The following is a 13,973-nucleotide window of genomic DNA, read 5'->3' as shown; positions in this document are numbered from 1 at the left end:
GGAATTTTGTTCCACTGTTATAAAAAGAAACTTAGCAGATAGTGAGTCCCCTACCCGAAAGTTGTCTGTCATACATAAACATCCTTACCCACTCTCCCAAAATGTCCAGGAGACTCCTGAGAGAGTAGACTAGCCTCTTGCCCACTTCCTGAGTGAAGTAGCTGGTCCTGGGGCATGGTGATGCACTTCGCTTTGATTGTTGTACAATGCAGCAAATGGCATCCCACCTCGTTGACCTCTTCGGGATTTTCCTGGAGTCTTTTTATTGACAGTCAGCAAGTATAACCTAAAACTGTCCGAGTGTGCATATTTGCCAGGTGAAGTGTGCATACATACTTTACCATGGCTCCCAACATTTTCCTAGTGCAAATCGCTGACATGCACATAAATGGGGACATGGTTCACTACTCTAATATAAAAAACAAACCGGTTCTCTGTCACTGGTGCACATGACATAAGCTGGACATACTTCAAAACAATGCCATCATTTGGTATAGTGGGACAATCCTCTCACAGATATGCTTAACTGGTAGCAGGTGTACCCAAGCTGTTTTTATTGTGACATAAATACTTCACTATGATAAACTAAATATGCCATGAGAGAATGAAGTAAATATACCACTCTACAGTGCATAGTATACTATATTACCACTATAATATACAGGGTACCATGTTACCATATACTGGTCCATACCTTTCTAAATGCTCCATAAGAATACATAAACTTTGGTGTTATCTAGAGAAAATGACTACAAAGGGCTGGCCTTTGTATTCTCAAGGTCTAATATTCATCATAACAAGTGAACTCTTAATTTTTTTTTTTTAGTAGTTATGTACTCTCGTTAAAGAACAAACTGCTTTTATTTGTAATGTACATTCTTTTTTCAATTGCTGTATGTACTATTCATTGACTGGTTCTAGAAGTTGTGGTAGTAACTCTATATATGTAAGGAAGTGTTTGTCAGAGTGAGCAGATTGTCAGCATTTTACAATACTGCTTGCATTTTGCTCCCAGCAGGAGGCTGCTTTAATAGTGTAGAGCAGTGGTTCCCAAACTGGGTGACGCAGGTCACTTAAGGGTGCCACAGACTGGTGGTCCCGGAACAAATCAAATTCTTTGTGGTCAGTGTGATGAGCAGAACCGTTGCTGGTGCCTGCCAATCATAAAATGTGTTGACAAACAGAAGCGCAACCTTGTCCACCACCACATAACTGAACCTTACGGTGCATACACACGGTCAGATTTTCTTTCAAATTTGAACGATAACGATTTTAAAAATCGTTCATATCTGAAAAAAAATTTGACATGTGCGTCTGCAACGATGAATGATGCGCGTTCCCGCATGTCAGATAACGATATCCGACATCTGATGTGTTTGCAGTCAGATTTGGACGATTCCGTTCATTTTAATACTGTCTGAAATCGTTTAATCGTTGGAAAAATCGTTCAGTCGTTCATCTGACAGATCTGACCGTGTGTATGCGCCATAAGGATGACAAATAAGCACAATTTACTTAATTTAATAATCTTTGCTAAATTTCTTGATAATAAACTTTTGGCATAGGGGGTGCAAATGCTGATACTTCGGGGCACTGTGATTCAAGAAAGTTTGGGAATCACTGGTGCTTACTTTATTTATTTTTTTAAAGCCTATTACAAATAGTAAACATTTTTATAACACTTTATTATTTAATTTTAGTGTTTTTTTATTTTAATAAAGTAATATGTAAACATGATTACAAACAGGTTATGGATGAATAAAGACATGAAACCTAAAACAAATGTCAGGTCTGGTGGGTTCTGATTACATCAGGAAATGTGACTCCTGTGACTTTCTGCCTTACCCAGTATATGACAACCTCTCATACTTTTTGAATCTACAGCAATCTACAGCACATGTTTTTACTGTATGCATTTATATTTCATGCATCGGCCTGTATTCATGAATAAATGTCATTATATGTCTACACTGACTTATGTCATCTATACGATACTCCGTCACAGCATTTATGTTGAGGAGCGCCTAAATACATGGTAATATCTACTTTTACACACACAATTCAGACTTGGGTTTTCCCTAGTGAAAACAGATTACCATTCACAGCCCGCTTAACCTCAACAGGAGCGCCCGGTTTCACCATCACACCACAAAATGATTACAAACAGAACAAACCCCACAAACCTTTCTGAGAGCACAATTTGCCACCTGATAGAGGGACTAGATAGGGAATGAATAAACCCATATATAAGGCCAATATAATGAAGCCAGATAAGTTTGTTTAGTTTAATTTTACATTTAATTACGATTTGGGATGTTCGCATTAATGCCTTCCAGTTCACGTGGGAGGAACAGGTCCATGCTTTTGTAACATGGAAGAATATATCTACAAAGGGTTCTGAAGGAAGTAGTCTTAATTATAATTAATCACAAATGTGAGGATTAATGATCAGGGTAACCTAAATTCCAATCAGGATGCGGTCAAAATGCAGACGGCCAGGAAGCCGTCTGACTAAATCCCAACCTGCGAGACTAAAGACAGGCGTCGAAATCCCGATGCCTGACTAGATCCCGATCTCTGAATCTAGACAGACTGCTACCCAAATTAAGGTGTTGGCGCTTAGCTGTGGTAGGGGGAGGGTTAGGATAGGGAACCCCCGGGAGGACTTAGGGTTAGGCATCACCCCGGGAGAGTTAGGTTCAGGGTGCGGAGGTGGGAGGGGGGCAGGGTTAGGCCCCACCGGGGAGAGGTTAGGGTTAGGCACCACTAAGGGAGGTTTGGGGGAAGGGAGTGGAGGATTAGGGTACTTACCAGCCCCAGTCAGGATCCTGGCTGTTCGAGTTTACAGCGTCGGTGTTTAGTCCGCCGGCATTACATCCGGCTGCATTACATACCAATTCCTCTCAATCATCAATTCAAGAATTAGGCTCCAGTATGCTTAAAAATGGTGGCAGAGCCAAATCATGTGACAGACTGGTAAAATGTTTCACTCCTCCAATGATTTTGTCTGCAGGGATGATTGAGGGTCTGTAAAACAGTCCTACAGTGCTGAAATTGCTTTGCTAAGTGGATTTTGGTCTAACCCTTTCTCTTGCAGGAATGCGGCTAAGGAAACTGGCAGCATTGAATTGTAGCTGCAAGGTGTGTTATAATTGTAAATTTTGAAAATACATAATATTGGGTAGGCGATACCGATTTGTAGACTTTAATGGAAATTGGGTTTTACGGCGGAATTGACTATATGAGTTTTGATTAGCCATACTATGGATTACCATTCCATACCACGCAACTTTCTTGAAGTGTAGATTGGGACCTTTGTACAAGCCTGAAAAGGGTGTGGCCTCATGACAAAGGGGTTGCCCTCACGGGAAATGCCATGCCTGTGAGCTTAGGGCAGAGAACTCTAGGTCAGGAAACAACCACTAGTTTTTATATAAAACAAATGAGCATCTTATTATAAATGAGGGAGGCAATATTCAGGGTGGATTCAGGGTACTCTTGCTAATTCTGGGTGAACTGCATTCTCACAGTTTAAGTGAAAAGGGAGTAGATACGTATATTGTAAAGTAGTTCCATATCCTGCAGTCTAAAAGGAGTTTGAGTCTTGAAATAATAGTTCCTAACTAGAGAGGCTTAGGAGTTGGGGAATACCAGCTTGCACTATCTTTAAACATAAGAAAGTTAACAGTTTAATGGAGTGGCATGAATACCTTGCTTAGTCAGGAGCTTCTGCTTTTGTGTGGTGGCGGTAATCTGGGATTTTGGATAGGTGCTGGCCATAAGAGGTCAACTCCTTTATCATACCACCTTGACACAGGATGCAGTCTAGATAAATTGGCACACAAGCCAGAAGAGACCAGAAATTATAAGCTTACTGAACTATTGATAAGGAAAAAATGCTCTTCTGGAGCATTTCTAAAATATCAGGAACTTCTCTGGGCAAAGTCCTTCTGCTTTCTCCTGAAGGCAGACTGACTATCCTGCCAGGATAGATTTTTCCATACTATCGATCTCACAGGTTCTCAAACTTTGTCCTCAGGACCCCCAAACAGTGCATGTTTTCCAGGTCTCCTGCCAGAATCATAAGTGAAATAATTGGCTCCTCCTGTGGATCTTTCAAAATGTATCAGTGTGTGATGAATATACCTGTACACCTGCTGGGTGACCTGGAAAACGTGACCTGTGTGGGGTCCTGAGGACCGAGTTTGAGATTCTATGATCTATCTCAAACTGGCAGGATGCTAATTACTGTTTCACTACATTATCATGTTAGTCCTGTATATCCTGTCACATTGGCAGCATGTCCACCCTGATTTTGACATGCTGCAAGAGACGTTTCACAGTCAGCCTTAGGAAGTTCTTCCAATTGGCCTGACACCACCATTGACAATGAGATATTCCGGCTGCTCTAATATGGCCGAGGAAATGCAGATCTTGACCCTTCACTTTTTTTTTTTTTTTTAAATGGACATGTCCTTCCCCATGGAAAAAGTCTGGAGAGCACAAGTTGCAGTTGAGCTCCTTTTAATGCCCGCTTATGATTTGCAAGATTCTTATTAAACATGATAACATAGCTAAGCTAGACTGAGCTCAGTTGCATGCACTCTCATTTCAGTGGCATACAACTTTTAGGAAGTCTTACTTTGACTTCCCTTCATTTCTGATGGAATTTACTGCTATACACCATCCAGAGATGTCAACCTGTGGGCAAAGAATATACGAAATGAGCTGCACAAAGTGTACAGTAATATGTGCTGAGGTGTTGGTGGGATTTGCCAAGTTGTGGGTATGGTGAAAGCCAATAAAAGGTAGAAGCAGAACCATCTAGTTGCCATATGGACACTGGCTTGTTATATGCCAGCGTTCTGACCATCAGTGTGATTATTTTCTCAGTGTACCCTATTGGAATGGTAGTAAATAGTAATATGCGCTGTAATGTGCTTCCATGAGGTAAGTTTGCAATGCTAATCACTATTTTCTCAAGCCTGTAAAAGGCTGTTATGCCTGCTTAATCCAGGGGTATGACTGCTATTGTGCTCCAAAAATGCAAATGAAAGTACTTTACAGTTCTTGAGGTTGCCAGCTTTTCATGCTGCTTATGTATTGCAAGGTAAAGTACATGCAATACTGTGAGAATTACTTCTATGGCATGTTTAACTTTAGGATGCACACAGACTGGATCATCTTGTCAGTGGCTCTAATGTAAACACAACGTACATCAATCATCACGTGTGTAAATGAGAGTTTGTGTCTGATTTAATTGGAGCTATATTAAGATGGCTGAATTAATTTAGAGAATTGAGTAAAATGTCTCATTTATTAATCAGTAACTTGCAGGAAGTTCTGCTGTTGTAACTGGTGAATCTGTAAATTAACAGTGCCCACTACTTTTATATCTGGTGCATTTATCATATACACCGAAGTGCCAAAAGTCGTGAGATAGCAGTACGTAAAGGTAATGGTTGGTGGCGTCGCCGTACTGCGGAGTCTTGGAAATCCCCAGACCTGCATCAGTTGTAATTTGATATCTTGTGAGTCAGTTTGAACACCGGCTAAGCTTGCTCATGGCAAGGCGACATGAATTATCGAAGTTTGAACGGACATGATAGTGGGTGCCCGACGGATGGAACATTCCATTTCTAAAGTTGTGCAGACATTCAACATTCCTCAATCTACTGTGTCATGTGTACTGGGAATACCTCATGGAAGACATTACCACCCACCGCAGACAGTGCAGTGGCCAACCACGGATGCTTAATGATCGTGACCAGCGGCGTCTGGCCAGAATTGTCCATGATAACAGACAAGTTGGCTCAAATCACATTAGTTAAGCGTTCTTTAGCTTCCATGGGGTATGGAAGCAGAAGACCCACCAGAGTGCCCCTGTTAAAACTACGACACCAGACACAGTGCCTTTCCTGGGCTTGTGACGTTACTAATTGGATCCTGGAGGACTGGCAACTTGTGGTATGGTCCAATGAGTCATGGTTCTAGTTGTTTCGGGCTGATCGTAGGGTTCGGTGTGGCACAGACCCCATGAAGCCATAGAACCCAATTGTCAGTAAGGCACTGTGCAGACTGGTGGTGGTCCCATAATGGTGTGGGGTGTGTTCACATGACATGCGTTAGGTCCTCTGGTCCACCTGAACATGTCATGTACCAACACATGGACTTCATGTACAGATGTGCCCAGCTAGTTTGTTGCTCCATACAGCCATGTAGCGCGCCATGCATCTCGTGCCACACAGAAGTCTTGAGTTACGCCACACAGAATGTTTCTTAATGTAACATAGCGTAGCACTGGAAAAAAGTAATATCGTGTAATACAACATTTTGTCCACCAGGTGTCACTTTTCCTAAACTAAACAACACATGTGTCAGAGTTCCAATGCATTTTCTGTATCTCCACCGGATGATTGACTGACAGAAGCTGTGATTGGGTACACTATAGTATAGCATTTTGGTCATGGAATCAGGGCTGTAGAAGAATGTGTAATAAAGTATTAAATAATAACAGTACAGTATGTGTATGAGTCCTGTACTGTTACATACATAAAAAATATATATATATATATATATATATATATATATCTCTTGGGCTCCAGACAAGGGTCACAGGCATGCACAGCTTTCACTAAGATATGATGACTCGGTAGCGTGAGCGTCTTTTATGCGACTTTTTACCTTCAAATGTATCTGAATCATACAGCGAATCGAATTGATAGCACAAGCAGCTTCTGCTGATTAAAATGATATGCAGCATGCCTATGTTCTGTGAGCCAGTTCGGGTGTATCTGCACGCAAAACATTACGTTACGCTAATAGCGACCATAACACTTTAACATAGTGATTTGCTTGCAGATACACCCGTACTGGCTCCAAGAACATAGGCATGCTGCATATAATTTTAATCAGCAGAAGCTGCTTATGCTAATAAGACGCATTTTAGGTTAAAAAGACGCACAAAAGACACTCGGCGCTACCAAGTCACAAAGCACTCCCGTGACCTTAGACTCAAAACATTTCTCTCGACATCCCACCACTTTGCATTTCTGCTATACAGTAGACATAACAGGGGGCAAGTTTTTCATAAAGAGAAATCATGTCAGGTTCATTACTTTTAAAATACACTACTTTGCACTTCCCTTCTCCCTGCCTCTCTGTGTATGGCCACCCAAGTTCCTTCACCACCTCCCCCCACCATTACACAATTACTTTTCAACTCCATTGAGCTCATTGTATGGCTCACCACCACCCCCACCATGATTCGCTTCTATTCAATGCTGTCACATGCTGAGCCCGCTATTGACATTGTGCACTGTCTGCTTTAATTTGCACACTTCACATCACATACACTACAGGTGCAGCTCTCAACATGGCTAGTGTGTGTAGGCTAGTCGGTAAGATATGTGCCTTGCACCTTGGCGTCCGGGGTTCGAATCATGGAAGAGGAGGGTTTTTTTTTTTTTTGAATCTTCATTACTAGATTAAAAATAAATCACTTGGTGGTGTGTGTGAATTCTGTTATGGCATGGCATGTCTCGGTAGCGTGAGCGTCTTTTATGCAACTTTTTACCTTCAAATGCATCTGAATCATACAGGGAAATTGGTAGCACAAGCAGCTTCTGCTGATTTAAATGATATGCAGCATGCCTATATTCTGTGAGCCAGTTGGGGTGTATCTGCACGCGAAATGTTACGTTACAATAATAGAGACAATAACACTTTAATGTAGTGATTTGCTTGCAGCAATACTGGCTCACAGAACATAGGCATGCTGCATATCAATTTAATCAGCAGAAGCTGCTTGGGGTAAAAAGACGCTCGGTGCTACCGAGTCACACAGCACTCCTGCGCTATGTGTGGAGCAACTTGTAGCACACGGAGGATAGATGTATGTGGACACATCTCTATTACTGTGCTGCAAAGTATCTGTCCCCCAAAGTAACCCTACAGTAGATGCATATTACTGTACCGAGTCCCAATAAAGCAGCCGTATATTAGCTAACATTGACTAGAAGACGCACACTAAGCATTACATAATGACAGAGCAACTGAAGTTCAGTTATTTTAAAGAACTCTACTAAACTGAAAGCATTTCTCTCAATATCCCACCGCAGTACAAATTTTATCAGTGGAGCACTCGCCACCTAGAGGTTAAGCAGTGTATTACATGCCATGGCTTATCTTTCGTTGTAGAATACCACTTTACGCCACAGTACAGCCATCAAGTAACGTTCCATGGCGCGACACAGGATGCCTGAATGGCGCGCCATGAGCAACAAACTAGCTGGGCACATCTGTACCCCCACAACGGTTGAACATTTCAGCAGGATAATGCACCGTGTCATCAGTCCCAAGTTGTCCAGAATTGGTTTGAAGAGCATTTTGGAGAGTCCAACAAATGGTGTGGCCACCAGGTTCGCCCGACATGAACCCGAGCACTTATGGGACGGTGTGGAGAGGTGTATTCGCACCCAATATCTTGCACATACAAATATCACGGAGCTGTGGGAAACTATCCAGGCAGCATGAGTCAACATCTCTCCAGAGGTCTCCATCCACTTGTGGAATCGATGCCATGTTGTGTTGCTGCTCTTTGCTGGGCTAGAGGGAGTCCTACACTATACTAGGGGGAATATTTACTAAAGTGGGCGTTTTTAGAAGTGGAGATGTTGCCCATAGCAACCAATTAGATTGAATTTAACATTTACCTAGCACCTTCTAGAAGATAATTGTTAGAATTTGATTGGTTGCTATGGGCAACATCTCAAATTCTAAAATAAAATCTCACTTTAGTAAATTTACCCCTAGGCATCTATCCCATGACTTTTGGCACTTCAGTGTTAATCTAATGTCCATTTATTTATCTATCAGATATTACAGTACTTGACACACTCATCGCAGTTTAAAAAGAAAAGGATGGATTTATTTTAGAGCTAGTAGCAACTGTGTGGGGTGTGTTCAGTGAAAATTACATATTTAAGAATTTTATTACAACAAATAAGAGCTTCTACCTTTAGGAAGAAACACATGACTCTCATATAGTTTTATAACCATTGGCTTGCTTATGTTTTTAATTTAGAAACTATATATATTTTGTGGTTATACACTTACAAATGTGTAGATTTGTAGTGTTTAGTAGAAACAAAGCAACCTCTCTATCTGTGGACCTAATTCAGAGATTTACATAAATGTGATATTTACGTAAAGCATGTTTGCAGATCCGTGCATACTCAGGAGCCGCACATCTGTTTTTGCAATGTTGGTTGCAGGTCCCAAAAGCCGCAGCATGATTGACATACTGCTGGCAATTTGGACGGAAACCGGGAGAGTTCCAGAACACAGGGTCTTGTCTGCCTCGTTTTTTTCGGCATGCCATAGCCAGTGAAGATTTATTGTTACCAAAATTAAATTTAAAGAGGACTGAATACAATGTAATTTCAAGTATTTTTATTATTTTATTTTTTTTGTCTTGGTGTCTGCAGGTCCACTGTGTTTCTCCAGCAGACTTGCACAACAGTCAGGTTGTAGTTCATGAACTTGATTATAGCTTCTCTTTTTTTTGGTGTAGTTTGATAAAGTATCAAACTGTATGTTGTAGAGCTTGTGCAGGTGAATAGTCATGTCGTTTTTCTTTCCACAGGATACAGCTATTTCTCCACACCAGCGGGATGAAGTGATCCAGTGGTTGGCCGAAGTGAAACACCAGTTCCATGTTTATCCAGAAACGCTTGCTCTAGCCATCAGTATTTTGGATCGTTTTTTAGCCTCTGTAAAGGTGATAACGCATACGTATTACAGTCATATTCTTGCAGATTTACACATTTGGGAAATACTAAAATATTTAAGTCCCTAAAGAAGTGTTGTAAAAATAGGTTATTTTGCATGGTAAATACTGATGTCTAATAAAATGACATATATATGTGACATACTGACAATTGAAAAAAGATTTTAGCTAATTTTTGTCAGGACTTATATCCTGTCATACAGAGCCACTACAATGGGTGCCATTAAATTCAATACTAGCTGGGATACCTGGCGTTGCCCATTGTTGAGGAATGGACGATGAAGTACAATTGCCGACTTTATTTTTTACATTGTCCTCACCTATAACCCCATTCCATTGATCCATTGACATCTGCTTGTACTTCCTCTGAGGTCTCCTCACATTTTGCGCCTCTTTTACTTCTAGCAGCTGTGCAAAATAATCCTAATGAAAAGGAAGAAAAAGACTCTTATTGGGGGCACACTTTATCAGAAAACACACCACTCATATTTGTATATCATAATATATTGGTCCAAATAATGCTCCTCATTGTACTAATTCTGACCACTAACAAAATGTATATATGGCTGGAATTAAAACGTAACTTTTTTTTTTTTTAAATTAAACAAAAAGAAAAAATAAACGATACAAGAAAAAAATCCCCCCACCCCCAATTAACCTAAAATAAATAAATAAATAAATAAATAAATAAGTAAATAAAATCAAACATTTGTAGTATACAGCCATTGTCATATAAACCCATTAATAAAAATAGAATCCTATCCAGTATATAAAGAAATACATAAAACAAATTTAAGATATCTGCGCAATAATTCTCAACCATTCAAAATAGCAGAAAAATTACAAGCGAAGACCCAGAATACCAAAACATTATTGTGCCGCTCAACAGCGTCTGAAATCCCACTCTCTCCAGGAACATAATGGGAAGAAGCAATCCATGGGCCCCAATACGATCATATTTGCGAATACAATTTTGCTTAGTATATAAAAATCGTTAATGCCCCACCACTTCATTCATCAGCCCACAACACTCAGCAAAAGTAGGTGGGCCCCTAGATGCCTTCCAAGTGCAGGCAATACAACCCTTTGCCAGAGTCCATGCATTAATTATGTATTGGCCTGTTAAACGATGAACCCTGTCTAAGACACCCAAATCAAAAATACACATTTTAGGGAATACAAGGAGAATACTACCTCCCTGTTCTAGGGAGACAATTGGTGACTTGGAACCAAAACACTTGGACAGCAGAGCATTCCCAGAGGAGACGCCAAAATGAGCTGTGGATTAGAACATTTAGCACACCTATCTGAGGCACCAGACCCAAATCTACTCAGTAGCAAGGGGGGTAAGATGCACCATGTGTAATAAAAAAAACAATCTGTTGAAATCACACTGCAGAGGTGGCAGACAGAGGGCTATTCAACATTAAACACCACTCTTTGTCCTCTAATGGGCCCAAATTCTCCACTCATTTAAGTCTAAGCGGTGCTAGGGCATCACCTGAGTTAACAGTAAGGAGGTAGGAGTAAATTCTGGAAATCAATCTCCTTCCACTAGTCACTTGCAACAAAGCCTTATTAGGATCAGGAGCAAATTGTGGAGGGCCAGAAGAAAACTGGAAGGATAGGGCATGACAAAGCTGTAAATAGCGGAAAAACATAGAATTTATGACCCCAAATTCAGTCTTAAGAGTATCAAAGGTTTTTTAAAAACCCCGTCACTATACAAATGTCCAAGGGAGAAGACCTCCCTCCTGGACCATAAAGGGCTACCATCACATAGGGACAGTTCTCCAAGAGTGGAAGAATGCCATAAGTAAAACTTAAACTATTTATTAATATTATATTAACAGTTAATTAAGAAGAAAATATAATAGTGATGTGAGAAGATACTTCATACTTATATCTACCAAGCAAAGATATAAAGATTCAACAATCTCTCATAAGTGTTCATTTCTAAGAACCAACTGTGTATTATTGAGTGTGTTCTGTGTGTGGCAGAAATAATTATCTATCAGTCTCACATAGAATTAATATTCAAAGCCTCTGCACTGACTGTTCAAATATAAATACTTGTAGTAATATAATCTCAAAATATATGCCAGCATATCATACGGCTACATGACAAACCAATGGCGAAAAAATAACCGATCAAGATATAAGCAAAATTGACAGCCTGTGCTGTAATAATCTGTCAGCCTTATGCCTCCATCTTATGATGCAATAAACATTTCTATCTACACATCAGACATTATCACTGAAAAAATGCAATAATGCATTAATTGGATCAATCCCCAGACCCCATCGAATTCATGAATAAAGGTATGTAAAAAATTCATAATTTTCAAAACCAATAACTAATTAATAACAATGGTGTATATATATCATACTGGAGTCCCAGTGTGTTTAACCAAAATAATTGCAGCGCTGCAGAAAAGATAAAACAAGAATAATAAGATTGGAAAAATGGAGTGCTTGTAATCTAATGTACATTACAAGCTATTCCAAAAAATAGGGTAAAGTCTCCTTTACACAGAAGTATATATGGCATTTTATCAGCGTAAAACTGCACCCATTGCTATAACAGGTGTGTGTAAGGAGACTGAAAATAAGGTTCACTGGGCCTGATTCAGACCCGGAAGCTGTTTGCAGCCGGTCGCTGGCTAAAAGGGGCCGGCTATTTAAATCATGTGCTCGCACTGCGTCGCATAAAGCCGCCCACTAATAGAGAGCGGCCGCACTATGTGCTCGCACCTGTATAAAGACGCCCCTTTGACACTCGCAACACACGTCATCTCCGGCAGTTCTAGGATTAATCGGGAACATTGAGAACCATCGGAGCTGCTCGCAGCGCTTGTGGGAGCCTTTTACCACCACAACATTGCGAGCAGTTCAGGCTAAAATACAACCCAGTCACGTGTGTAATGATGCACACCCATTAAACGCTGTTCTGATGGTCGGGCACACCTGCGTTCGCACATCCATACCCCCATTTACAAGCACCTTCCCCTGTTACCACCCACAAATGGCACTATCTGTCACTCAAAATAGCGGCCGGGCTACGGGCGAGCACTTTCCCATCGCAATGACTGGTTCGCGCACGCGCATTGCGACTCATACGCATGCGCAGATTGCATAAAATCACTCATTGCGAGCTAGCACAGCATAGTGTCCGGGTCTGAATCAGGCCCACTGTCCAATCAGTCCAATGTTAATACTGGGAAGCTAGAGTGCATATAATCCAGTATATATTGCAAATTACTACCCAGGCAGGGTACACTCTCTTTAACCCAGAGGTCTTTGTAACATTGTCCAGGTTAGCCTGCCCTATTTTCAATAATTTTAGCAGGTATGTATCTTAGGAGAAAAAATTCATAAAATAAAAAAACGTTCACTGTCCAATGGTAATACTATGAAACTAAAGTGCATATGATCCAATAATAATTGCAGGCTGTATTCATAACATATTGTCCAGGTAAACCTGCCCTATTTATGATATATAGCAAATAAAGTTCACTGTCCAATAAATCAATCCTCATATCAAGTCCCAGGGGTCTGAGGCTAGCTGCCTTGTTGCTGTGTACAATATAGAGCAGGACAAATCCGATTAATCCAAAGGCAACCTAACAGTAAAGATAGTGACAAGATATGTGATATATTTACCACAAAAGTTGTTAAAAACCTGCTCTGTGTCTTGATACACCGCGGCAGGGGTACTGCTCATTGTCAGTTCAGCGAGCAATTCTCAGCGACAGTCCCCATCTGGCAGTAGCACGCGGCTGTCATGCCCTCTATTCTGAGACCAAGCACCTTTTTGCGAAACGTACGTCAGACACTACCCAGACGGGTCACGTGTGCGCCAGCCGGCCTTCCATACACTGCCGCCTAGACCTATTCAGTGACCTGCATGACAGCTGCGTGCTACTGCCGCTGAGATCTTACAGCACAGGCTGTCAATTTTGCTTATATCTTGATTTGGTTATTTTCGCCATTCGTTTTTCATGTAGCCATATGCTATGCTGGCGTATATTTTTGAGATTATATTACAAGTATTTATATTTGAACCGTCAGCGCAGAGGCTTTGAATATTAATTCTATGTGAGACTGATAGATAATAATTATTTCTGCCACACACAGAACATACTCAACGATTCACATTTGGTTCTTCGAAATGAACACTTAT

The 13,973-nt window shown here is 40.8% G+C and overlaps 1 protein-coding gene across 2 annotated transcripts in view; it reads left to right on the top strand.

Moving 5' to 3' along the window:
• Positions 1–13,973, top strand: part of CCNI (cyclin I) — a 53,780-nt gene that overhangs the window by 28,534 nt on the left and 11,273 nt on the right. Inside the window, exons 3-4 of one of the 2 annotated variants that reach the window (XM_088457128.1) lie at positions 9,489–9,527; positions 9,647–9,781. In XM_088457128.1, the coding sequence (XP_088313254.1) occupies positions 9,489–9,527; positions 9,647–9,781 (174 nt within the window). The remainder of the gene's footprint in view (positions 1–9,488; positions 9,528–9,646; positions 9,782–13,973) is intronic. The other variant, XM_088457129.1, reaches the window with a different exon arrangement.

This window comes from Taudactylus pleione, unplaced genomic scaffold (genome assembly GCF_031769625.1).
Source record: "Taudactylus pleione unplaced genomic scaffold, aTauple2 ptg000739l, whole genome shotgun sequence".
Classification (NCBI taxonomy): domain Eukaryota; kingdom Metazoa; phylum Chordata; class Amphibia; order Anura; family Myobatrachidae; genus Taudactylus; species Taudactylus pleione.
The sequence above is the reverse complement of the archived record's forward strand: the minus strand, read 5'-3'. Positions and strand labels throughout refer to the sequence as shown.